This window comes from Coregonus lavaretus, assembly GCF_964263955.1.
Source record: "Coregonus lavaretus genome assembly, chromosome: 9".
In the NCBI taxonomy this organism is placed as follows: Eukaryota; Metazoa; Chordata; class Actinopteri; order Salmoniformes; family Salmonidae; genus Coregonus; species Coregonus lavaretus.
In genome coordinates, this window is record NC_139996.1 from 2,474,546 (window position 1) to 2,502,045 (window position 27,500).

Genomic DNA, 27,500 nt, shown 5'->3' on the forward strand with positions numbered 1-27,500 from the left:
AGGGCTAGTGTACAGGTATATATGTCATCATGTTTCAGGGCTAGTGTACAGGTATATATGTCATCATGTTTCAGGGCTAGTGTACAGGTATATATGTCATCATGTTTCAGGGCTAGTGTACAGGTATATATGTCATCATGTTTCAGGGCTAGTGTACAGGTATATATGTCATCATGTTTCAGGGCTAGTGTACAGGTATATATGTCATCATGTTTCAGGGCTAGTGTACAGGTATATATGTCATCATGTTTCAGGGCTAGTGTACAGGTATATATGTCATCATGTTTCAGGGCTAGTGTACAGGTATATGTTTGATGTACAGTGCATCCGGAGTGTATTCAGACCCCTTATTCCACATTTTGTTACATCACAACGTTATTCTGAAACTGATTAAATTATTTTTTTCCCTCATCAATCTACACACAATTCCCCACAATGTCAAAGCGAAAACTGTTTTTTAGACATTTTTGCAAATGTATTAAAAATAAAAAACAGAAATACCTTATTTACATAAGTATTGCTATGAGACTCGAAATTGAGTTCAGGTGCATCCTGTTTCCATTGATCATCCTTGAGATGTTTCTACAACTTGATTGGAGTCCACCTGTGGTAAATTAAATTGATTGGACAAGATTTGTAAGGTCCCACAGTTGACAATGCATGTCAGAGCAAAAACCAAGCTATGAGGTCGAAGGAATTGTCTGAAGAGCTCCGAGACAGGATTGTGTCGAGGCACAGATCTGGGAAAGGTACCAAAAAATTTCTGCAGCATTGAAGGTCCCCAAGAACACAGTGGCCTCCATCATTCTTAAATGGAAGAAGTTTGGAACCACCAAGACTCTTCCTATAGCTGGCCGCCCGGCCAAACTGAGCAATCGGGGGAGAATGGCCTTGGTCAGGGAGGTGACCAAGAACCCGATGGTCACTCTGACAGAGCTCCAGAGTTCCTCTGTGAAGATGGGAGAACCTTCCAGAAGGACAACCATCTCTGCAGCACTCCACCAATCAGGCCTTTATGGTAGAGTGGCCAGACGGAAGCCACTCCTTAGTAAAAGGCACATGACAGCCCTCTTGGTTTGCCAAAAGGCACCTGAAGGACTCTCAGACCATGAGAAACAAGATTCTCTGGTCTGATGAAAATCTTTGGCCTGAATGCCAAGTGTCACGTCTGGAGGAAACCTGGTACCATCCCTACGGTGAAGCATGGTGGTGGCAGCGTCATGCTTTGGGGATGTTTTTCAGTGGCAGGGACAGGGAGACTAGTCAGGATCGAGGCAAGATGGCTGCCGTTATACAGCCTGTAACCAATTATGTAAAAATAAAATAAAAAAAACTAACCAATTGTGCTATTACATGTGTTTATTCACGTTATTTATAATTTATTCTGTACATAACGTACGTCTCTTATGACCAAAAAGAGCTTCTGGATATCAGGACAGCGATTACTCACCTCGTATTGGACGAAGAGTTTTTCTTCAGTGAGTCGGACGTGAAGGATATTCTACAGACACCCGACAAGGCCCAAATCCCCGTCATTCGCATGAGAAAGAGACAGAGATATCGTGGACGTAGGTCGGGGTGCCTTGTAAGGATCAGACGACGATCGAGTAATCTGCCTCTTCCATCAATCCTATTAGCCAACGTACAATCATTGGAAAACAAAATGGACGACCTAAGATTAAGGTTATCCTACCAACAAGACATTAAAAACGTTAATATCTTATGTTTCACCGAGTCGTGGCTGAACGACGACATGAATAACATACAGCTAGTGGGCTATACGCTACATCGGCAGGATAGAACGGCTGACTCCAGTAAGACGAGGGGTGGCGGTCTGTGTATATTTGTAAACAACAGCTGGTGCACGAAATCTAATATTAAGGAACTCTCTAGGTTTTGCTCGCCTGAGGTAGAGTATCTCATGATAATATGTTCCGGGATTCTACCGATGGCATTGAGGAGTACACCACTTCAGTCACTGGCTTCATCAATAAATGCATCGATGACGCCGTCCCCACAGTGACCGTACGTACATACCCCAACCTGAAGCCATGGCTTACATGCAACATCTGCACTGAGCTAAAGGGTAGAGCTGCCGCTTTCAAGGAGTGGGACTCTAACCCGGACGCTTGTAAGAAATCCCGCTATGCCCTCCAACGAACCATCAAACAGGCAAAGAGTCAATACAGGACTAAGATTGAATTGTACTACACCGGCTCCGACGCTAGTCGGATGTGGCAGGGCTTGAAAACTATTACAGACTACAAAGGGAAGCACAGCCGCGAGCTACCCAGAGACACAAGCCTACCAGATGAGCTAAATCACTTCTATGCTCGCTTCGAGGCAAGCAACACTGAAGCATGCATGAGAGCACCAGCTGTTCCGGATGACTGTGTGATCACTCTCTCCATAGCCGATGTGAGTAAGACCTTTAAACACGCCAACATTCACAAGGCCGCAGGGCCAGACGGATTATCAGGACGCGTACTCCGAGCATGTGCGGACCAACTGGCAAGTGTCTTCACTGACATTTTCAACATGTCCCTGAATGAGTCTGTAATACCAACATGTTTCAAGCAGACCACCATAGTCCCTGTGCCCAAGAACACTAAGATAACCTGCCTAAATGACTACCGACCCGTAGCACTCACGTCTGTAGCTATGAAGTGCTTTGAAAGGCTGGTCATGGCTCACATCAACACCATTATCCCAGAAACCCTAGACCCACTCCAATTTGCATACCACCCCAACAGATCCACAGATGATGCAATCTCTATTGTACTCCATACTGCCCTTTCCCACCTGGACAAGAGGAACACCTACGTGAGAATGCTATTCATTGTCTACAGCTCAGCGTTCAACACCATAGTGCCCTCAAAGCTCATCACTAAGCTAAGGACCCTGGGAATAAACACCTCCCTCTGCAACTGGATCCTGAACTTCCTGACGGGCTGCCCCCAGGTGGTAAGGGTAGGTAACAACACATCTGCCACACTGATCCTCAACACGGGGGCCCCTCAGGGGTGCGTGCTCAGTCCCCTCCTGTACTCCCTGTTCACCCATGACTGCATGGCCAGGCACGACTCCAACACCATCATTAAGTTTTCCGACGACACAAGAGTGGTAGGCCTGATCACCGACAATGATGAGACAGCCTATAGGGAGGAGGTCAGAGATCTGGCCGTGTGGTGCCAGGATAACAACCTCTCCCTCAACGTGACCAAGACAAAGGAGATGATTGTGGACTACAGGAAGAAGGTTCTCTGTAGCTCAGCTGGTAGAGCACGGCGCTTGTAACGCCAAGGTAGTGGGTTCGATCCCCGGGACCACCCATACACAAAAAAAAATGTATGCACGCATGACTGTAAGTCGCTTTGGATAAAAGCGTCTGCTAAATGGCATATTATTATTATTATTATAAGAAAAAGTGGACTGAGTACGCCCTCATTCTCATGGACGGGGCTGTAGTGGAAAAGCCATAAGAATCCTGAACATCTAATCAAATGGCTACCCGGACTATTTGCATTGTCCCCCCCCCCCCCCCCCCCCCCACCCCTCTTTTACGCTGCTGTTACTCTGTTTATTATCTATGCATAGTCACTTTAACTCTACCCACATGTACATATTATCTCAACTACCTCAACTAGCCGGCGCCCCCGCACATTGACTCTGTACCGGTACCCCCTGTATATAACCTCCCTACTGTTATTTTATTTTACTGCTGCTCTTTAATTATTTGTTATTTAAATTTTTTACTTATCTATTTTTTACCTAACACTTATTTTTCTTAAAACTACATTGTTGGTTAAGGGCTGTAAGCATTTCACTGTAAGGTCTACACCTGTTGTATTCGGCGCATTTGGCAAATATAATTTGATTTGATCAAGGGAAAGATGAACAGAGCAAAGTACAGAGAGATCCTTGATGAAAACCTGCTCCAGAGCGCTCAGGACCTCAGACTGGGGTGAAGGTTCACCATCCAACAGGATAACGACCCTAAGCACAAAGCCAAGACAACGCAGGAGTGGCTTCAGGACAAGTCTCTGAATGTCCTTGAGTGGCCCAGCCAGAGCTCGGACTTGAACCCGATCGAACATCTCTGGAGAGACCTGAAAATAGCTGTGCAGCGACGCTCCCCATCCAACCTGAAAGTGCTTGAGAGGATCTGCAGAGAAGAATGGGAGAAACTCCCCAAATACAGGTGTGCCAAGCTTGTAGCATCATACCCAGGAAGACACAAGGCTGTAATTGCTGCCAAAGGTGCTTCAACAAAGTACTGAGTAAAGGGTCTGAATACTTATGTAAATGTGATATTTCAATTGTTTATTTTTAATACATTTGCAAACATTTCTTGAAGCCTGTTATTGGTTTGCGAATGCGCTGTATCTGGATGTGGTCATACGTACCCGTCTTTCTCGATGACGTCCCCTCTGTGGCGCAGTGTCAACACGTAGAGTACGGACATGGAGATGACGCTGAAGGCCATGACGATGACTAGAGCCAGAATGGTTCCCTGCATGAACCTGTGGCTGATGCAGCCCTGCTCTGGAGTTGGACTCTGCAATGACATCCACACCCAGGTTAGACATTTAGAGCTGGTTTTGTGTGAGTGAGAGAGTGAGAGAGAGAGAGAGAGAGAGAGTTGTGCTGGTGTAAGGAAACATCTACCTTGCTCCCAGGTTTGACTGTCTTCTTCTTCAGGGGACCACTTCCTGTCCTGCTGAACTGGCTTCCTGATTGGCTGGAGACAGAGACAGGAAGAAAACATTTAATCATCCACCAAATACATTCAGTATGTTAAATCATTTAAAATACTGGACCAGCGCTTGATTACCAATGGAATAGTACCAATAGTTCTAACTGCAACTCCAAACGAAATCAAGTGCTCCTCTTACAAAGTATTTGACATATAATGTGCGCCTCACCTGATGGTGCCTCCGCTGACAGTACTCTTCATGCTGTCCAGACGACGGAGTTTGGCCAGCTTCCTGCTCCAGCGCTCTAACTCATCTATACGAGTCTCCAGGTTGTCAGTCAGTTTACACAGCTCCTTTACTGCACCAACATTCTCCATGAAGATACGGTCCTAGGAAAGACAGAGAGGGAGGGAGGGGGAGGGAGGGGGGGAGGGGAGGGGAGGGGGAGGGAGGGGGGTAGAGAGAGGGAGGCGGGAGAGAGATGGAGAAAGAGGGGGAGAGAGATGGAGAGAGAGAGCGAGGGAAGGGAGAGAGGGATGGTAGGGAGAGAGAGAGGTAGGGGGAGGGAGGGAGGGAGGGAGGGGGAGGGTGGGTGGGGTGGGGTGGGAGGAAGGGACGGATGGGATAGGGAGAGAGGGGGGAGGGAGGGAGGAGGGAGGAGAGAGGGAAGAGTGAGGAGAGAGGGATGGAGGAGAGAGGAGAGAGGGAGGGAGGAGAGAGGAGAGAGGGAGGAGAGAGGGAGGGAGGGAGGGAGGGAGGGAGGGAGGGAGGGAGGGAGGGAGGGAGGGAAGGAGAGGGAGGGAAGGAGAGGGAGGGAGGGAGGGAGACACAGAAGTCAATGTCTGTTGCAAAACTTTTTCAGAGTTCTCGGGTTCTTCAGAAATCTCAGTTGGAGTATTTCCAGTTTCTAAGGAGGTAGAAACAGCATTCCTGGTTGCTGTGTGTGTGTGTCTCACCTTGTTGACCACCAGTAGTTTAGGGATGGTCTTCCTGGTTGCTGTGTGTGTTACCTTGTTGACCACCAGTAGTTTAGGGATGGTCTTCCTGGTTGCTGTGTGTGTTACCTTGTTGACCACCAGTAGTTTAGGGATGGTCTTCCTGGTTGCTGTGTGTGTGTGTCTCACCTTGTTGACCACCAGTAGTTTAGGGATGGTCTTCCTGGTTGCTGTGTGTGTGTGTGTTACCTTGTTGACCACCAGTAGTTTAGGGATGGTCTTCCTGGTTGCTGTGTGTGTGTGTGTTACCTTGTTAACCACCAGTAGTTTTGGGATGGTCTCTCCATTGGAACAGATCACGTCTCCTCCCTCCTTCACGGCTTCAGGCAGGATCTGCTGCACATCCTGAGCTATCACTCCTAGATAAAACAACCCAGTACTTTAAGCTCCTATCACTCCTAGATAATACAACACAGTACTGTAAGATCCTATCACTCCTAGATAAAACAACCCAGTACTGTAAGATCCTATCACTCCTAGATAAAACAACCCAGTACTGTAAGCTCCTATCACTCCTAGATAAAACAACACAGTACTGTAAGATCCTATCACTCCTAGATAAAACAACCCAGTACTGTAAGCTCCTATCACTCCTAGATAAAACAACACAGTACTGTAAGCTCCTATCACTCCTAGATAAAACAACCCAGTACTGTAAGCTCCTATCACTCCTAGATAAAACAACACAGTACTGTAAGCTCCTGGAGACATTGTAGAATGGGATACAACAGAGGTCAGTAACAGCAGCATGTATACAGATAAAGACAGACAATATGGTGAAGCAGCATGTATACAGGTAGGGTGGGAACGATGAGACAGCCTATAGGGAGGAGGTCAGAGATCTGGCCGTGTGGTGCCAGGACAACAACCTCTCCCTCAACGTGACCAAGACAAAGGAGATGATTGTGGACTACAGGAAAAAAAAGAGGACTGAGCACGCCCCCATTCTCATCGACGGGGCTGTAGTGGAACAGGTTGAGAGCTTCAAGTTCCTTGGTGTCCACATCACCAACGAACTATCATGGTCCAAACACACCAAGACAGTCGTGAAGAGGGCACGACAAAGCCTATTCCCCCTCAGGAGACTAAAAAGATTTGGCATGGGTCCTCAGATCCTCAAAAAATTCTACAGCTGCACCATCGAGAGCATCCTGACTGGTTGCATCACCGCCTGGTATGGCAACTGCTTGGCCTCTGACCGCAGGGCACTACAGAGGGTAGTGCGTACGGCCCAGTACATCACTGGGGCAAAGCTCCCTGCCATCCAGGACCTCTATACCAGGCGGTGTCAGAGGAAGGCCCTCAAAATTGTCAAAGACTCCAGCCACCCTAGTCATAGACTGTTCTCTCTGCTACCGCACGGCAAGCGGTACCGGAGTGCCAAGTCTAGGTCCAAAAGACTTCTCAACAGCTTCTACCCCCAAGCCATAAGACTCCTGAACAGCTAATCATGGCTACCCGGACTATTTGCACTGCCCCCCCACCCCATCCTTTTTACGCTGCTGCTACTCTGTTAAGTATTTATGCATAGTCACTTTAACTCTACCCACATGTACATATTACCTCAACTACCTCAACTAGCCGGTGCCCCCGCACATTGACTATGCAACGGTACCCCCCTGTATATATAGCCTCCCTACTGTCACTTTATTTTACTGTATATATAGCCTCCCTACTGTCACTTTATTTTACTTCTGCTCTTTTTTTCTCAACACTTTTTTGTTGTTGTTTTATTCTTACTTTTTTGTTAAAAATAAATGCACTGTTGGTTAAGGGCTGTAAGTAAGCATTTCACTGTAATGTGTGCACCTGTTGTATTCGGCGCATGTGACCAATAAAATTTGATTTGATTTGATTTGATTTGAATACAATAGATTTCTAGTGCTATGGGTTGTATATTGATTGCAATTGGTTGCTATTGGTTGCTATTGGTTGTCTATTGGTTGTCTATAATGTATAACCTAAAACAAGGTGTTGTATATGTTACCAGTCTCTGGGCTGGTGTCTATGCCCATGCTGGAAGCAAACTCTGGCTTGTACTGATAATGAACCAGCCTCATCTGACTGATCCGCTTCAGGTTGTCTGTAGTGTCCACCTGAAAACACACACACACACACACACACACACACACACACACACACACACACACACACACACACACACACACACACACACACACACACACACACACACACACACACACACACACACACACACACACACACACACACAGAGGATGACAATGTATGGATGTTACTATGGAGCTACATACAGAACATACAGAACTTATAGAACATACAGAACATATAGAACATACAGAACATATAGAACATATAGAACATACAGAACATATAGAACATACAGAACATATAGAACATACAGAACATACAGAACATACAGAACTTATAGAACATACAGAACATATAGAACATACAGAACATACAGAGCTTATAGAACATACAGAACATATAGAACATACAGAACATATAGAACATACAGAACATACAGAACATACAGAACATACAGAACACATAGAACACATAGAACATACAGAACATACAGAACACATAGAACACATAGAACATATAGAATATACAGAACTTACAGAACATATAGAACATATAGAACATACAGAACATATAGAACATATAGAACATATAGAACATACAGAACATATAGAACATACAGAACATACAGAACATATAGAACATATAGAACATACAGAACATATAGAACATACAGAACATACAGAACATATAGAACATATAGAACATACAGAACATATAGAACATACAGAACTTATAGAACATACAGAACATACAGAACATATAGAACATACAGAACATACAGAACATATAGAACATATAGAACATACAGAACATATAGAACATACAGAACATACAGAACATATAGAACATATAGAACATACAGAACATACAGAACATATAGAACATATAGAACATACAGAACATATAGAACATATAGAACATACAGAACATACAGAACATATAGAACATACAGAACATACAGAACATATAGAACATATAGAACATACAGAACATACAGAACTTATAGAACATATAGAACATACAGAACATATAGAACATACAGAACACATAGAACACATAGAACATACAGAACATACAGAACATATAGAACATATAGAACATACAGAACATACAGAACATATAGAACATATAGAACATACAGAACTTATAGAACATATAGAACATACAGAACATATAGAACATACAGAACATATAGAACATACAGAACTTATAGAACATACAGAACGTATAGAACATACAGAACGTATAGAACATATAGAACATACAGAACGTATAGAACATATAGAACATACAGAACATATAGAACATACAGAACATATAGAACATACAGAACATATAGAACATACAGAACATATAGAACATACAGAACATACAGAACTTATAGCTACAGTTAGATGGCTGTATGGTTTCAGGACAATGAACAGAAAACAGGATATAACATGTTGTGAATTATTGTAATATTGCATAGTACAAATAAAAAACAATTATCTCAGGGAATATTTTGATGAAGATCGAGCATGCATTTTCATAACTACACAAACACATGCAGACAGACAGAACACCCCCCCCCCCTCACCTCGTGGACGTTCTCTTTAGCCCGTATGTCCGAAGGGTGCACCAGTGACCCCATGACCTTCAGGTTGCCGTGGATGACCATGGCCTCGTCTGGCCGGTCGGTGTTGATGCCGACCCGGCCGTGGTGGTAGACTGAGTCAGCCAGCTGGCCGCGCTGCCACAGCACCTCACTGTCACTCTCAAACTGACCTGGGTTAGACGCCTGAAACCCAGAGAGGGAGGGACAGACAAAACAGAGATATTTAGACTGAGAAAATATGATTAGAGTTACGTATGTAATCAGTCCTGGACTCCTCTTCCGTTTGCAGTGCTAGTTCTACACTGAGTAGCTTCCTAAACATGTTTAGATGATCTGCAGGGAATTCGTAAGAGCCTCAACACAGATCTAAAGAAAACATGATTTATTATTATATTTACAGAACAAAGAATCTAGACCATAACAGATGCAGAAAGATGGGTATCAGAGTTGGGCTCAATTCCATTTCAATTCAGTAAGGAAACCAAAAGTTCCAATTTTGGAATCATGAGCACAACCCGACTTCAATTTGTAAGTCGCTCTGGATAAGAGCGTCTGCTAAATGATGTAAATGTAAATGTGAATGTCAGTTTATTTCCTGCTAGGTAAATACTGAGATAGATCAGAGGAGGACGGACAGACAGACAGACACGGTCAGACTGACAGAGGTTACCCTGACGATGATCCTCTCCGACACCTGCGCGGCCACCGTGAAGCTCTGACTGTGGGCTTGGACCTGCAGCGCCACCACCAACATGAAGTACCTACGAAGCAAAACAATTCAAAACGATTCACACATTTGTGTCTTTGTATTTCCATTAAATTTATTTGATAACGGAAAGTAAACACCTTTTAAATGGTGGGGTGTGTTAGTATATTACCTCTGGTCAGGGTGGGGTGTGTTAGTATATTACCTCTGGTCAGGGTGTGTTAGTATATTACCTCTGGTCAGGGTGTGTTAGTATATTACCTCTGGTCAGGGTGGGGTGTGTTAGTATATTACCTCTGGTCAGGGTGTGTTAGTATATTACCTCTGGTCAGGGTGGGGTGTGTTAGTATATTACCTCTGGTCAGGGTGGGGTGTGTTAGTATATTACCTCTGGTCAGGGTGTGTTAGTATATTACCTCTGGTCAGGTTGGGGTGTGTTAGTATATTACCTCTGGTCGGGGTGGGGTGCGTTAGTATATTACCTCTGGTCAGGGTGTGTTAGTATATTACCTCTGGTCAGGGTGCGTTAGTATATTACCTCTGGTCAGGGTGGGGTATGTTAGTATATTACCTCTGGTCAGGGTGTGTTAGTATATTACCTCTGGTCAGGGTGTGTTAGTATATTACCTCTGGTCAGGGTGCGTTAGTATATTACCTCTGGTCAGGGTGGGGTATGTTAGTATATTACCTCTGGTCAGGGTGTGTTAGTATATTACCTCTGGTCAGGGTGTGTTAGTATATTACCTCTGGTCAGGGTGGGGTGTGTTAGTATATTACCTCTGGTCGGGGTGGGGTGCGTTAGTATATTACCTCTGGTCAGGGTGTGTTAGTATATTACCTCTGGTCAGGGTGGGGTGTGTTAGTATATTACCTCTGGTCAGGGTGGGGTGTGTTAGTATATTACCTCTGGTCAGGGTGGGGTGTGTTAGTATATTACCTCTGGTCAGGGTGGGGTGTGTTAGTATATTACCTCTGGTCAGGGTGGGGTGTGTTAGTATATTACCTCTGGTCAGGGTGGGGTGTGTTAGTATATTACCTCTGGTCAGGGTGGGGTGTGTTAGTATATTACCTCTGGTCGGGGTGGGGTGCGTTAGTATATTACCTCTGGTCAGGGTGCGTTAGTATATTACCTCTGGTCAGGGTGGGGTGTGTTAGTATATTACCTCTGGTCAGGGTGGGGTGTGTTAGTATATTACCTCTGGTCAGGGTGGGGTGTGTTAGTATATTACCTCTGGTCAGGGTGGGGTGTGTTAGTATATTACCTCTGGTCAGGGTGGGGTGTGTTAGTATATTACCTCTGGTCAGGGTGCGTTAGTATATTACCTCTGGTCAGGGTGGGGTATGTTAGTATATTACCTCTGGTCAGGGTGTGTTAGTATATTACCTCTGGTCAGGGTGTGTTAGTATATTACCTCTGGTCAGGGTGGGGTGTGTTAGTATATTACCTCTGGTCAGGGTGGGGTGTGTTAGTATATTACCTCTGGTCAGGGTGGGGTGTGTTAGTATATTACCTCTGTTCAGGGTGGGGTGTGTTAGTATATTACCTCTGGTCAGGGTGTGTTAGTATATTACCTCTGGTCAGGGTGTGTTAGTATATTACCTCTGGTCAGGGTGGGGTGTGTTAGTATATTACCTCTGGTCAGGGTGGGGTGTGTTAGTATATTTCCTCTGGTCAGGGTGTGTTAGTATATTACCTCTGGTCAGGGTGGGGTGTGTTAGTATATTACCTCTGGTCAGGGTGGGGTGTGTTAGTATATTACCTCTGGTCAGGGTGGGGTGTGTTAGTATATTACCTCTGGTCAGGGTGGGGTGTGTTAGTATATTACCTCTGGTCAGGGTGGGGTGTGTTAGTATATTACCTCTGGTCAGGGTGGGGTGTGTTAGTATATTACCTCTGGTCAGGGTGTGTTAGTATATTACCTCTGGTCAGGGTGGGGTGTGTTAGTAAATTACCTCTGGTCAGGGTGTGTTAGTATATTACCTCTGGTCAGGGTGGGGTGTGTTAGTATATTACCTCTGGTCAGGGTGGGGTGTGTTAGTATATTACCTCTGGTCAGGGTGGGGTGTGTTAGTATATTACCTCTGGTCAGGGTGTGTTAGTATATTACCTCTGGTCAGGGTGTGTTAGTATATTACCTCTGGTCAGGGTGGGGTGTGTTAGTATATTACCTCTGGTCAGGGTGGGGTGTGTTAGTATATTACCTCTGGTCAGGGTGTGTTAGTATATTACCTCTGGTCAGGGTGTGTTAGTATATTACCTCTGGTCAGGGTGGGGTGTGTTAGTATATTACCTCTGGTCAGGGTGTGTTAGTATATTACCTCTGGTCAGGGTGGGGTGTGTTAGTATATTACCTCTGGTCAGGGTGTGTTAGTATATTACCTCTGGTCAGGGTGGGGTGTGTTAGTATATTACCTCTGGTCAGGGTGGGGTGTGTTAGTATATTACCTCTGGTCAGGGTTGGGTGTGTTAGTATAATACCTCTGGTCAGGGTGGGGTGTGTTAGTATATTACCTCTGGTCAGGGTGGGGTGTGTTAGTATATTACCTCTGGTCAGGGTGGGGTGTGTTAGTATATTACCTCTGGTCAGGGTGTGTTAGTATATTACCTCTGGTCAGGGTGTGTTAGTATATTACCTCTGGTCAGGGTGGGGTGTGTTAGTATATTACCTCTGGTCAGGGTGGGGTGTGTTAGTATATTACCTCTGGTCAGGGTGGGGTGTGTTAGTATATTACCTCTGGTCAGGGTGGGGTGTGTTAGTATATTACCTCTGGTCGGGGTGGGGTGTGTTAGTATATTACCTCTGGTCAGGGTGTGTTAGTATATTACCTCTGGTCAGGTTGTGTTAGTATATTACCTCTGGTCAGGGTGGGGTGTGTTAGTATATTACCTCTGGTCAGGGTGTGTTAGTATATTACCTCTGGTCAGGGTGGGGTGTGTTAGTATATTACCTCTGGTCAGGGTGTGTTAGTATATTACCTCTGGTCAGGGTGGGGTGTGTTAGTATATTACCTCTGGTCAGGGTGGGGTGTGTTAGTATATTACCTCTGGTCAGGGTGGGGTGTGTTAGTATATTACCTCTGGTCAGGGTGGGGTGTGTTAGTATATTACCTCTGGTCAGGGTGGGGTGTGTTAGTATATTACCTCTGGTCAGGGTGGGGTGTGTTAGTATATTACCTCTGGTCAGGGTGGGGTGTGTTAGTATATTACCTCTGGTCAGGGTGGGGTGTGTTAGTATATTACCTCTGGTCAGGGTGGGGTGTGTTAGTATATTACCTCTGGTCGGGGTGGGGTGCGTTAGTATATTACCTCTGGTCAGGGTGTGTTAGTATATTACCTCTGGTCAGGGTGGGGTGTGTTAGTATATTACCTCTGGTCAGGGTGGGGTGTGTTAGTATATTACCTCTGGTCAGGGTGGGGTGTGTTAGTATATTACCTCTGGTCAGGGTGTGTTAGTATATTACCTCTGGTCAGGGTGGGGTGTGTTAGTATATTACCTCTGGTCAGGGTGTGTTAGTATATTACCTCTGGTCAGGGTGGGGTGTGTTAGTATATTACCTCTGGTCAGGGTGTGTTAGTATATTACCTCTGGTCAGGGTGGGGTGTGTTAGTATATTACCTCTGGTCAGGGTGGGGTGCGTTAGTATATTACCTCTGGTCAGGGTGGGGTGTGTTAGTATATTACCTCTGGTCAGGGTGGGGTGTGTTAGTATATTACCTCTGGTCAGGGTGGGGTGTGTTAGTATATTACCTCTGGTCAGGGTGTGTTAGTATATTACCTCTGGTCAGGGTGGGGTGTGTTAGTATATTACCTCTGGTCAGGGTGGGGTGTGTTAGTATATTACCTCTGGTCAGGGTGTGTTAGTATATTACCTCTGGTCAGGGTGTGTTAGTATATTACCTCTGGTCAGGGTGGGGTGTGTTAGTATATTACCTCTGGTCAGGGTGTGTTAGTATATTACCTCTGGTCAGGGTGTGTTAGTATATTACCTCTGGTCAGGGTGGGGTGTGTTAGTATATTACCTCTGGTCAGGGTGGGGTGTGTTAGTATATTACCTCTGGTCAGGGTGGGGTGTGTTAGTATATTACCTCTGGTCGGGGTGGGGTGTGTTAGTATATTACCTCTGGTCAGGTTGTGTTAGTATATTACCTCTGGTCAGGGTGGGGTGTGTTAGTATATTACCTCTGGTCAGGGTGGGGTGTGTTAGTATATTACCTCTGGTCAGGGTGGGGTGTGTTAGTATATTACCTCTGGTCAGGGTGTGTTAGTATATTACCTCTGGTCGGGGTGGGGTGTGTTAGTATATTACCTCTGGTCAGGGTGGGGTGTGTTAGTATTACATTTACATTTACATTTACGTCATTTAGCAGACGCTCTTATCCAGAGCGACTTACAGTTAGTGAATACATATTTTTTTATACTGGCCCCTCGTGGGAATCGAACCCACAACCCTGGCGTTGCAAACGCCATGCTCTATCAACTAAGCTACATCCCTGCCGGCCATTCCCTCCCCTACCCTGGACGACGCTGGGCCAATTGTGCGCCGCCCATGAGTCTCCCGGTCGCGGCCGGCTGCGACAGAGCCTGGATTCGAACCAGGATCTAGTGGCACAGTTAGCACTGCGATGCAGTGCCTTAGACCACTGCGCCACTCAGGACACCTAGTATATTACCTCTGGTCAGGGTGTGTTAGTATATTACCTCTGGTCAGGGTGGGGTGTGTTAGTATATTACCTCTGGTCAGGGTGTGTTAGTATATTACCTCTGGTCAGGGTGTGTTAGTATATTACCTCTGGTCAGGGTGTGTTAGTATATTACCTCTGGTCAGGGTGGGGTGTGTTAGTATATTACCTCTGGTCAGGGTGTGTTAGTATATTACCTCTGGTCAGGGTGGGGTGTGTTAGTATATTACCTCTGGTCAGGGTGGGGTGTGTTAGTATATTACCTCTGGTCAGGGTGGGGTGTGTTAGTATATTACCTCTGGTCAGGGTGGGGTGTGTTAGTATATTACCTCTGGTCGGGGTGGGGTGTGTTAGTATATTACCTCTGGTCAGGGTGTGTTAGTATATTACCTCTGGTCAGGGTGGGGTGTGTTAGTATATTACCTCTGGTCAGGGTGTGTTAGTATATTACCTCTGGTCAGGGTGGGGTGTGTTAGTATATTACCTCTGGTCAGGGTGGGGTGTGTTAGTATATTACCTCTGGTCAGGGTGGGGTGTGTTAGTATATTACCTCTGGTCAGGGTGGGGTGTGTTAGTATATTACCTCTGGTCAGGGTGGGGTGTGTTAGTATATTACCTCTGGTCAGGGTGTGTTAGTATATTACCTCTGGTCAGGGTGGGGTGTGTTAGTATATTACCTCTGGTCAGGGTGTGTTAGTATATTACCTCTGGTCAGGGTGGGGTGTGTTAGTATATTACCTCTGGTCAGGGTGGGGTGTGTTAGTATATTACCTCTGGTCAGGGTGGGGTGTGTTAGTATATTACCTCTGGTCAGGGTGGGGTGTGTTAGTATATTACCTCTGGTCAGGGTGGGGTGTGTTAGTATATTACCTCTGGTCAGGGTGGGGTGTGTTAGTATATTACCTCTGGTCAGGGTGGGGTGTGTTAGTATATTACCTCTGGTCAGGGTGTGTTAGTATTTTACCTCTGGTCAGGGTGGGGTGCGTTAGTATATTACCTCTGGTCAGGGTGGGGTGTGTTAGTATATTACCTCTGGTCAGGGTGGGGTGTGTTAGTATATTACCTCTGGTCAGGGTGTGTTAGTATATTACCTCTGGTCAGGGTGTGTTAGTATATTACCTCTGGTCAGGGTGTGTTAGTATATTACCTCTGGTCAGGGTGGGGTGTGTTAGTATATTACCTCTGGTCAGGGTGGGGTGTGTTAGTATATTACCTCTGGTCAGGGTGGGGTGTGTTAGTATATTACCTCTGGTCAGGGTGGGGTGTGTTAGTATATTACCTCTGGTCAGGGTGGGGTGTGTTAGTATATTACCTCTGGTCAGGGTGGGGTGTGTTAGTATATTACCTCTGGTCAGGGTGGGGTGTGTTAGTATATTACCTCTGGTCAGGGTGGGGTGCGTTAGTATATTACCTCTGGTCAGGGTGGGGTGTGTTAGTATATTACCTCTGGTCAGGGTGGGGTGCGTTAGTATATTACCTCTGGTCAGTGTGTGAGTATATTACCTCTGGTCAGGGTGGGGTGTGTTAGTATATTACCTCTGGTCAGGGTTGGGTGCGTTAGTATATTACCTCTGGTCAGGGTGGGGTGTGTTAGTATATTACCTCTGGTCAGGGTGTGTTAGTATATTACCTCTGGTCGGGGTGGGGTGTGTTAGTATATTACCTCTGGTCAGGGTTGGGTGTGTTAGTATATTACCTCTGGTCAGGGTGGGGTGTGTTAGTATATTACCTCTGGTCAGGGTGGGGTGTGTTAGTATATTACCTCTGGTCAGGGTGGGGTGTGTTAGTATATTACCTCTGGTCAGGGTGGGGTGTGTTAGTATATTACCTCTGGTCAGGGTGGGGTGTGTTAGTATATTACCTCTGGTCAGGGTTGGGTGCGTTAGTATATTACCTCTGGTCAGGGTGGGGTGCGTTAGTATATTACCTCTGGTCAGGGTTGGGTTTGCCTTTCTTCCTCATGTTATTGGCTGTGGTCTCACTGAAGTGTAGTCGTCCCACTGTTACCTTGGTAACCTGCTCCGGGGGTATTGTCACCCTGAAAACACGTTAAACATTACAAATGACACGTTAAACATTACCTTTTCGACTTTTTCAAAATGGTGTCTTTGCCTTCCCCTCTCATATACAGTATTTTCCTCCCTCCGTGGCCTGTTTACGTTTGAGTAATTTAGCAGACGGTCTCATTCAGAGGGATCACAATCATTCTCTAGCTAATAGCCAAATCAGTGCTAGGAGACAGAGACTCACAGTACTGGTTTGAATGGTCTCTTGCTGCGGTCTGACTGGGACTGCTCCACGTTGATGGACTGGTTCATGGCTTCCAGCTGGAAGGCAACACAGGAGACGATTCAGTCAGTTGATGAAAGAAAGTAGTATTAAATTAAATCAAACCCTGGCCCCTTCCTCATGTAGACCTGAAGGGATTGGATAGGTGGCCAAACCTCCCCCTTGCTAATCAGAAGGCAAGTTGAACCAATTATCATTTTGTTTAAAACCTATCCAATGATCTTCCATCTACAGGAGGGACGTCAGCTAGGAGGTAAAGGCTAGGGGATGATCAGGGATTCACAAAGTGGATCACCTCTCCTCCCTCACCTTAACCCCATTGAGTTTGAGATAGAAGCAGTCGATAGGCTGGAGGCCCTCGCTGGTCTTGATGTACTTGGGATCTCCCAGCATGCCGCAGTACACGGTGACCTGGAAGTGATTTTTCTTCTGACACACGAAGGCGTCGTCCGCCAGGGAGAAGTTAAAGCCTTTATCAGCGTCAACGCGATAGGTGGGCATCGGGCTAGAGAGGGAGGGAGAAATGGATGGAGAGAAGGATAGATGGATGGACAGAGAGTTCAGTCTATAAGGGTTGGTCAATAATTTCATAGAAGTTCATCATTCGGTTCATATACTCTATGTTCTCTGTCATTGTACTTGCACTCATTGAGCTAAATATGGAGGGTTGGATGAAAAGAGAGGTTTGTGTAAAAGGGATTGGTTCACATCTGCCTGGCTACCCAAACGCTAGGCCACGCCCACGGACGTTCGATTCTTCTCCTCAATGAGTCTGGATCTGAGTACCTCCCTGACGATTTCTAGAACACAAACAAATTCTAACCGTTCTGATTGGTCCCACAAACTGATGGGTTGGGCAAGAGCCAGAACACACGTGGGTAAAGTGGTGTTTTGAAAATGTGTCATTGGCTTTGATACTCTGATTGGTTAGAGGCAAGGTTCACAAAGGTTCATCATTTATCAAGGACATCAGCCACCCGAGCCACGGCCTGTTCAACCCCACTATCATCTAGAAGGAGGAGACAGTACAGGTGCATCAAAGCTAGGATCAAGAGACTGAAAAACAGCTTCTATCTCCAGGCCATTAGACTGTTAAACAGCTTACCCTGCCCTCTGTCCAGTACCCTGCCCTCTGCCCAGTACCCTGCCCTCTGCCCAGTACCCTGCCCTGTGCCCAGTACCCTGCCCTGTGCCCACTACCCTGCCCTCTGTCCACTACCCTGCCCTCTGCCCAGTACCCTGCCCTGTGCCCAGTACCCTGCCCTCTGCCCAGTACCCTGCCCTCTGCCCAGTACCCTGCCCTGTGCCCACTACCCTGCCCTCTGCCCACTACACTGCCCTCTGCCTAGTACCCTACCCTCTGCCCAGTACCCTGCCCTCTGCCCCCTACCCTGCCCTCTGCCCAGTACCCTGCCCTCTGTCCAGTACCCTGCCCTCTGTCCAGTACCCTGCCCTCTGTCCAGTACCCTGCCCTCTGCCCAGTACCCTGCCCTCTGCCCAGTACCCTGCCCTCTGCCCAGTACCCTGCCCTCTGTCCAGTACCCTGCCCTCTGTCCAGTACCCTGCCCTCTGCCCAGTACCCTGCCCTCTGCCCAGTACCCTGCCCTCTGCCCACTACCCTGCCCTCCGCCCAGTACCCTGCCCTCTGCCCAGTACCCTGCCCTCTGCCCAGTACCCTGCCCTCTGCCCAGTACCCTGCCCTCTGCCCAGTACCCTGCCCTCTGCCCAGTACCCTGCCCTCTGTCCAGTACCCTACTCTGCCCACTACCCTGCCCTCTGTCCAGTACCCTGCCCTCTGTCCAGTACCCTGCCCTCTGCCCAGTACCCTGCCCTCTGCCCAGTACCCTGCCCTCTGTCCAGTACCCTACTCTGCCCACTACCCTGCCCTCTGTCCAGTACCCTGCCCTCTGCCCAGTACCCTGCCCTCTGCCCAGTACCCTGCCCTCTGCCCAGTACCCTGCCCTCTGCCCAGTACCCTGCCCTCTGTCCAGTACCCTACTCTGCCCACTACCCTGCCCTCTGTCCAGTACACTGCCCTCTGTCCAGTACCCTGCCCTCTGCCCAGTACCCTGCCCTCTGCCCAGTACCCTGCCCTCTGTCCAGTACCCTACTCTGCCCACTACCCTGCCCTCTGTCCAGTACCCTGCCCTCTGCCCAGTACCCTGCCCTCTGTCCAGTACCCTGCCCTCTGCCCCCTACCCTGCCCTCTGTCCAGTACCCTGCCCTCTGTCCAGTACCCTGCCCTCTTCCCAGTACCCTGCCCTCTGTCCAGTACCCTGCCCTCTGTCCAGTACCCTGCCCTCTGCCCCCTACCCTGCCCTCTGTCCAGTACCCTGCCCTCTGTCCAGTACCCTGCCCTCTGCCCAGTACCCTGCCCTCTGCCCAGTACCCTGCCCTCTGCCCCCTACCCTGCCCTCTGCCCAGTACCCTGCCCTCTGTCCACTACCCTGCCCTCTGTCCAGTACCCTGCCCTCTGTCCAGTACCCTGCCCTCTGTCCAGTACCCTGCCCTCTGCCCAGTACCCTGCCCTCTACCCTGCCCTCTGTCCAGTACCCTGCCCTCTGTCCAGTACCCTGCCCTCTGCCCAGTACCCTGCCCTCTGCCCAGTACCCTGCCCTCTGTCCAGTACCCTACTCTGCCCACTACCCTGCCCTCTGTCCAGTACCCTGCCCTCTGCCCAGTACCCTGCCCTCTGTCCAGTACCCTGCCCTCTGCCCCCTACCCTGCCCTCTGTCCAGTACCCTGCCCTCTGTCCAGTACCCTGCCCTCTGCCCAGTACCCTGCCCTCTGCCCAGTACCCTGCCCTCTACCCTGCCCTCTGTCCAGTACCCTGCCCTCTGTCCAGTACCCTGCCCTCTGCCCAGTACCCTGCCCTCTACCCTGCCCTCTGTCCAGTACCCTGCCCTCTGTCCAGTACCCTACTCTGCCCACTATCCTGCCCTCTGCCCAGTACCCTGCCCTCTGCCCAGTACCCTGCCCTCTGCCCAGTACCCTGCCCTCTGTCCAGTACCCTGCCCTCTGCCCACTACCCTGCCCTCTGCCCCCTACCCTGCCCTCTGCCCCCTACCCTGCCCTCTGTCCAGTACCCTGCCCTCTGCCCCCTACCCTGCCCTCTGTCCAGTACCCTGCCCTCTGCCCACTACCCTACTCTGCCCCTCAGTCACTGTTATTAGTGGGCTACCACTGGGTTCTCTACCCTGCACCTTAGGGACTGCTGCCCTATGTACATAGAGTCATTGAACACTGGTCACTTTAATAATGTCTACATACTGTTTATATATCTCCTGCTGTACTAAATGTTAGATACTTGTATTATTTGTTATTATTGTGTCCTTGTTGACATTTACTGCATTGATTGACAGGAACATAAGCATTTTGCTGCACCCGCCATAACACTTGCTAAACTGTGTACACAACCAATAAAATGTGATTTGATTTGAATAGGTTCATCACTAGATTCATCAATAGGTTCATCAATAGGTTCATCAATAGGTTCATCACTAGATTCATCAATAGGTTCATCAATAGGTTCATCAATAGGTTCATCAATAGGTTCATCAATAGGTTAATCAATAGATTCATCAATAGGTTCATCACTAGATTCATCAATAGGTTCATCAATAGGTTCATCAATAGGTTCATCACTAGATTCATCAATAGGTTCATCAATAGATTCATCAATAGGTTCATCACTAGCTTCATCAATAGGTTCATCAATAGGTTCATCAATAGGTTCATCACTAGGTTCATCACTAGGTTCATCACTAGGTTCATCAATAGGTTCATCAATAGATTCATCAATAGGCTCATCAATAGGTTCATCAATAGGTTCATCAATAGGTTCATCAATAGGTTCATCACTAGATTCATCACTAGGTTCATCAATAGGTTCATCAATAGGTTCATCAATAGGTTCATCACTAGGTTCATCAATAGGTTCATCAATAGGTTCATCAATAGGTTCATCAATAGGTTCATCAATATGTTCATCAATAGGTTCATCAATAGGTTCATCACTAGATTCATCAATAGGTTCATCACTAGATTCATCAATAGGTTCATCACTGGATTCATCAATAGGTTCATCAATAGGTTCATCAATAGGTTCATCACTAGGTTCATCAATAGGTTCATCAATAGGTTCATCAATAGGTTCATCAATAGGTTCATCAATAGGTTTGAAATCTTGCTTCTCTTTTTTATTGTTCTCACTAAAAGGCTTTACTCAGTCATCCAATGATATGTCCACACATGTCCACACAAATCCCAAATAAACAACATTATCAAAAGTGTTAACAGGCTAATTTTTGTCTGTGTCCTTCCAATACAGGAGAATATACACTGAATAAAAATATAAACGCAACATGCAACAATTTCAAAGACTTTACTGAGTTATATAATAAATTCATTAGGCCCTAATCTATGGATTCCACGACTGGGAATACAGATATGCATCTATTGGTGTCACGACTTCCGCCGAGGCTGCCTCCCCTCCTTGTTCGGGCAGGTTTCGGCGTTCGTCGTCACCGGCTTACTAGCTACTGCCGATCCCATTCTCATCACTCCACTTGTCATGTCTTGTCTTGTCAATCACACACACCTGGTGCTCATTCCCCTAATTAGTATGTGTATAAGTGTTCCCTCTGTTCCCCTTGTCTTTGTGAGTGATTGTTTCATTGTGAGAGCGAGGAGCTCGGTTGAGCTACTCTTCCATTTGTTATTGCCAAGGTGGAATATTTTCCCTTGTGATAGTTTCGTTTTGACGCTGGGTGCGTTTTATTTATGTAAACGGAATAAACTCTGTACTTCAGTGTTTTACCTCCTGCTCCTGACTCCTTCATTCACACCTCATCACAATTGGTCACAGATCCCTTTTTCAAAAATGGTAGGGGCGTGGATCAGAAAACCAGTCAGTATCTGGTGTGACCACCATTTGCCTCATGGAGCGTGACACATCTCCTTCACATAGAGTTGATCAGGCTGTTGATTGTGGCCTGTGGAATGTTGTCCCACTCCTCTTCAATGGCTGTGCGAAGTTGCTGGATATTGGCGGGAACTGGAACATGCTGTCATACACGTTGATCCAGAGCATCCCAAACATGTTTAATGGTTAATACGTCTGTTGAGTATGCAGGCCATGGAAGAACTGGGACATTTTCAGCTTCCAGGAATTGTGTACAGATCCTTGCGACATGGGGCCGTGCATTAACATGCTGAAGCATGAGGTGATGGCGTTGGATGAATGTGCTTTCAAATTGCCATCAATAAAATGCAGTTGTGTTCATTGTCCATATCTTATGCCTGCCCATACCATAACCCCACCGCCACCATGGGGCACTCTGTTCACAACGTTGACATCAGCAAACCGCTCGCCCACACGACGCCATCTGCCCGGTACAGTTGAAACGGGGATTCATCCGTGAAGAGCACACTTCCCCAGCGTGCCAGTGTCCATCGAAGGTGAGCATTTGTCAACTGAAGTCAGTTACGACGCCGAACTGCAGTAGGGTCAAGTCCCTGGTGAGGACGACGAGAACGCAGATGAGCTTCCCTGAGACGGTTTCTGACAGTTTGTGCAGAAATTCCTCAGTTGTGCAAATCCACAGTTTCATCAGCTGTCCGGGTGGCTGGTCTCAGACGATCCTGCAGGTGAAGAAGCCGGATGTCGAGGTCCTGGACTGGCGTGGTTACACATGATCTGAGGTTGTGAGGCCGGTTGGACGTACTTCCAAATTCTCTAAAGCGACGTTGGAGGCGGCTTATGGTAGAGAAATGAACATTAAATTCTCTGGCAACAGCTCTGGTGGACTTTTCTTCCGTCAGCATGCCAATTGCATGCTTCCTCAAAACTTGACACATCTGTGGCATTGTGTTGTGTGACAAAACTGCACATTTTAGAGTGGCCTTTTATTGTCCCCAGCACAAGGTGCACCTGTGTAATGATCACGCTGTTTAATCAGCTTCTTGATATGCGACACCTGTCAGGTAGATGGATTATCTTGGCAAAGGAGAAATTATCACTAACAGGGATGTAAACACATTTGTGCACAACATTTGAGAAATACGCTTTTTGTGCGTATGGAAAATTTCTGGGATGTTTTATTTCAGCTCAAGAAACATGGGACCAACGCTTTACATGTTGCGTTTATATTTTTATTCAGTATAATTCCACTAGTCAACACCATGTTGAAGACCTTACAGACAGACTCCACTATGGTATACGAGTCATGTTGAAGACCTTACAGACTCCACTATGGTATAGGAGTCATGTTGAAGACCTTACAGACAGACCCCACTATGGTATACGAGTCATGTTGAAGACCTTACAGACAGACCCCACTATGGTATACGAGTCATGTTGAAGACCTTACAGACAGACCCCACTATGGTATACGAGTCATGTTGAAGACCTTACAGACAGACCCCACTATGGTATACGAGTCATGTTGAAGACCTTACAGACAGACTCCACTATGGTATACGAGTCATGTTGAAGACCTTACAGACCCCACTATGGTATACGAGTCATGTTGAAGACCTTACAGACAGACTCCACTATGGTATACGAGTCATGTTGAAGACCTTACAGACAGACTCCACTATGGTATACGAGTCATGTTGAAGACCTTACAGACCCCACTATGGTATACGAGTCATGTTGAAGACCTTACAGACAGACCCCACTATGGTATACGAGTCATGTTGAAGACCTTACAGACAGACTCCACTATGGTATACGAGTCATGTTGAAGACCTTACAGACCCCACTATGGTATACGAGTCATGTTGAAGACCTTACAGACAGACTCCACTATGGTATACGAGTCATGTTGAAGACCTTACAGACAGACTCCACTATGGTATATGAGTCATGTTGAATGCGGCAGGTAGCTCAGTGGTTAAGAGCGTTGTGCCAGTAACCGAAAGGTCTCTGGTTCTAATCCCTGAGCCGACTAGGTGAAAAATCTGTTGATGTGCCCTTGAGCAAAGCACTTAACCCTAATTGCTCCTGTAAGTCGCTCTGGATAAGAGCGTCTGCTAAATGATGTAAATGTTGAAGACCTTACAGACCCCACTTACGAGGATAAATAGTATTCCTAATCATGTTATACTCCATATATTTCTTCCAGATTATAATGTGTTAAACGTGAGTGTACCAGCTACGATGACGATAACATAACGGTATGCACTAAACCCAACCCCCACCCCTCCCCACCTCCACCCCTCATCCCTCAATCTCAGACTTCCCAGTTCGGCATAGCAATGTCCACAAGTAGGTGTTTGCACATTTATCCTCCACCAGCTCCTCTCATTTCCATCCCCTCATTTATCCTTCACCCCCCTCCCCTCCTCTTGTCCTCCACCAGCTCCTCTCATTTCCACCCCCCTCCTCCACCCCCCTCCCCTTCCCTCGTTATCCACCCCCCTCCTCCATCCCCTCCCCTTCCCTCGTTATCTACCCCCCTCTCCTCTCCTCCCCTTCATACTCTTTCTTAACCGAAACCTGCTCTTACTCACTCCCCCGCATCACTCACTTCCAAGGAATCTATAAAACCCTCTGTTTCTCTGGATCATTCTGTTCTCTCCTCCCACCCTGCATACCATTACACATCTCTCTCTCTCCCCCCTCTCTCCCCCTCTCTCTCTCTCCCCCCCTCTCTCCCCCCTCTCTCTCTCTCTCTCTCCCCCCCTCTCTCTCTCCCCCCTTCTCTCGCTCCTCTCTCTCTCCCCCCCTCTCTCTCCCCCTTCTCCCCCCCCTCTCTCCCCCCCTCTCTCTCTCCCCCTTCTCTCGCTCCTCTCTCTCTCCCCCCCCTCTCTCCCCCCTTCTCCCCCCCTCTCTCTCTCCCCCCCTCTCTCCCCCCTCTCTCTCTCTCTCCCCCCCCCTCTCTCTCCCCCCTTCTCTCGCTCCTCTCTCTCTCTCGTTCTCTCTCTCTGCTTTATAAATTCTATCCTTGTCACTATCTTATTTCTCATGAAAACAAAACAAACAGATAACATATTAATTTACATATGGTAGCCTATGAATTAATCAAGGAGCAAAAGGGTTTAAGTCAAGTTAACTGTGCAGAGAGACACTTACAGCTCTTTGCAGTTGATGTCATACAGCGGAGTCCACTTGTTCTGCTGGTGCGGCTGCCATTTTATACACTGGTAGTTAGGGTCCAGGTACGAGTTATCAGCATCCACCATCAAACCTGGGCCAGAAACAATGTCTACTGGGTTTGGGGGAAACACAAGATCACATTTTAATCTGCACATTGTTATGTATTTTATTCACATAAAAGCATGAGCTGACGTGTAACCCAAAATGTTTGTAGGTGCTGACTAACAGAGAGTAAACTACAGTGAGGGAAAAAAGTATTTGATCCCCTGCTGATTTTGTACGTTTGCCCACTGACAAAGAAAATGATCAGTCTATAATTTTAATGGTAGGTTTATTTGAACAGTGAGAGACAGAATAACAACAAAAAAATCCAGAAAAACGCATTTCAAAAAAATTGATTTGCATTTTAATGAGGGAAATAAGTATTTGACCCCCTCTCAATCAGAAAGATTTCTGGCTCCCAGGTGTCTTTTATACAGGTAACGAGCTGAGATTAGGAGCACACTCTTAAAGGGAGTGCTCCTAATCTCAGCTTGTTACCTGTATAAAAGACACCTGTCCACAGAAGCAATCAATCAATCAGATTCCAAACTCTCCACCATGGCCAAGACCAAAGAGCTCTCCAAGGATGTCAACTACAAGAAACGTCTGACCTCTGTGATTGCCAACAAGGGTTTTGCCACCAAGTACTAAGTCATGTTTTGTTAAGGGGTCAAATACTTATTTCCCTCATTAAAATGCAAATCGTTTTTCTGGATTTTGTTGTTGTTATTCTGTCTCTCACTGTTCAAATAAACCTACCATTAAAAGTATAGACTGATCATGTCTCTGTCAGTGGGCAAACGTACAAAATCAGCAGGGGATCAAATACTTTTTCCCCTCACTGTATATAAAAAGAAAGAAAGTCACACACTCTATATACTATAATGGGTTAACATAACCAACATTGGTTATAATGGCTGTGTTGGTTATGATGGCTATGTTGGTTATGATGGCTATTTACATTTTACATTTTAGCAGACGCTCTTATCCAGAGCGACTTACAGTTAAGTGAGTGCATACATTTTCATACTGGCCCCCCGTGGGAAACGAACCCACAACCCTGGCGTTGCAAACGCCATGCTCTATCAACTGAGCTACATCCCTGCCGGCCGTTCCCTCCCCTACCCTGGAGACAGTTATTTTATGACAGCTGTTAGACTATATATATATATATATTTTTTTTTAAATGTCATTTAGCAGACGCTCTTATCCAGAGCGACTTACAGGAGCAATTAGGGTTAAGTGCCTTTTTCAAGGGCACATCGACAGATTTTTCACCTGGTCAGCTCGGGGATTAGACGCTCTTAACCACTAAGCTACCTGCCGGCTATGTTGGTTATGATGGCTATGTTGGTTATGATGGTTATGTTGGTTATGATGGTTATGTTAGTTATGATGGTTATGTTGGTTATGATGGCTATGTTGGTTATGATGGCTATGTTGGTTATGATGGTTATGTTGGTTATGATGGCTATGTTGGTTATGATGGCTATGTTGGTTATGATGGCTATGTTGGTTATGATGGCTATGTTGGTTATGATGGCTATGTTGTTTATGATGGTTATGATGGCTATGTTGCTTATGATGGCTATGTTGGTTATGATGGCTATGTTGGTTATGATGGCTATGTTGGTTATGATGGCTATGTTAGTTATAATGGCTATGTTAGTTATGATGGCTATGTTGGTTATGATGGCTATGTTGGTTATGATGGCTATGTTGGTTATGATGGCTATGTTAGTTATGATGGCTATGTCGGTTATGATGGCTATGTTAGTTATGATGGCTATGTTGGTTATGATGGCTATGTTGGTTATGATGGTTATGATGGCTATGTTGGTTATGATGGCTATGTTGGTTATGATGGCTATGTTGGTTATGATGGCTATGTTGGTTATGATGGCTATGTTAGTTATGATGGCTATGTTGGTTATGTTACCCATTAAATTGTTATGAGCATACATAGACTGTGTGACATTCTTTTTTTTATTCCCAACATGTTGCCAAGGCAACAGGACAGGGAGAAGTGGAGGGAGGGAGGTCATTGTGTCCTGATGTTTCAGAAGGAGGACGTAGGATGTTTCATGACTAAAAGGGTTTATGTTTGGATTAATGTGTGAACGCATGCATGTGACAGTCTGTTGGGATATGTAATGTGGTAATGGGGGGAAAGAGAAGGAAAGAGAGAGACAGAGAGAAAGAGAGAGAGAGACAGACAAAGACATGCTGCCTACCTGGCTCTTGTTTGATGATACCTGTGAGGATCTGAGAGTTGAGGGTGCTGTTAGGACAGTCCGAATGCTTCCTCTTCTTCGCATGGTG

The 27,500-nt window shown here is 46.5% G+C and overlaps 1 protein-coding gene across 1 annotated transcript in view; it reads right to left on the minus strand.

The window, feature by feature from the left end:
- Positions 1-27,500, minus strand: part of LOC311134609 (myelin regulatory factor-like) — a 56,211-nt gene that overhangs the window by 5,489 nt on the left and 23,222 nt on the right. Inside the window, exons 6-17 of the mRNA XM_084168344.1 lie at positions 27,413-27,500; positions 25,113-25,248; positions 17,342-17,537; positions 16,994-17,070; positions 16,671-16,781; positions 10,027-10,117; positions 9,339-9,539; positions 7,680-7,788; positions 5,942-6,051; positions 4,926-5,086; positions 4,669-4,741; positions 4,407-4,558 (exon numbers count right to left, since the gene is read on the minus strand). The exon at positions 27,413-27,500 is cut by the window's right edge and continues 13 nt beyond it. Coding sequence (XP_084024470.1) covers positions 4,407-4,558; positions 4,669-4,741; positions 4,926-5,086; positions 5,942-6,051; positions 7,680-7,788; positions 9,339-9,539; positions 10,027-10,117; positions 16,671-16,781; positions 16,994-17,070; positions 17,342-17,537; positions 25,113-25,248; positions 27,413-27,500 — 1,505 coding nt within the window. The remainder of the gene's footprint in view (positions 1-4,406; positions 4,559-4,668; positions 4,742-4,925; positions 5,087-5,941; positions 6,052-7,679; positions 7,789-9,338; positions 9,540-10,026; positions 10,118-16,670; positions 16,782-16,993; positions 17,071-17,341; positions 17,538-25,112; positions 25,249-27,412) is intronic.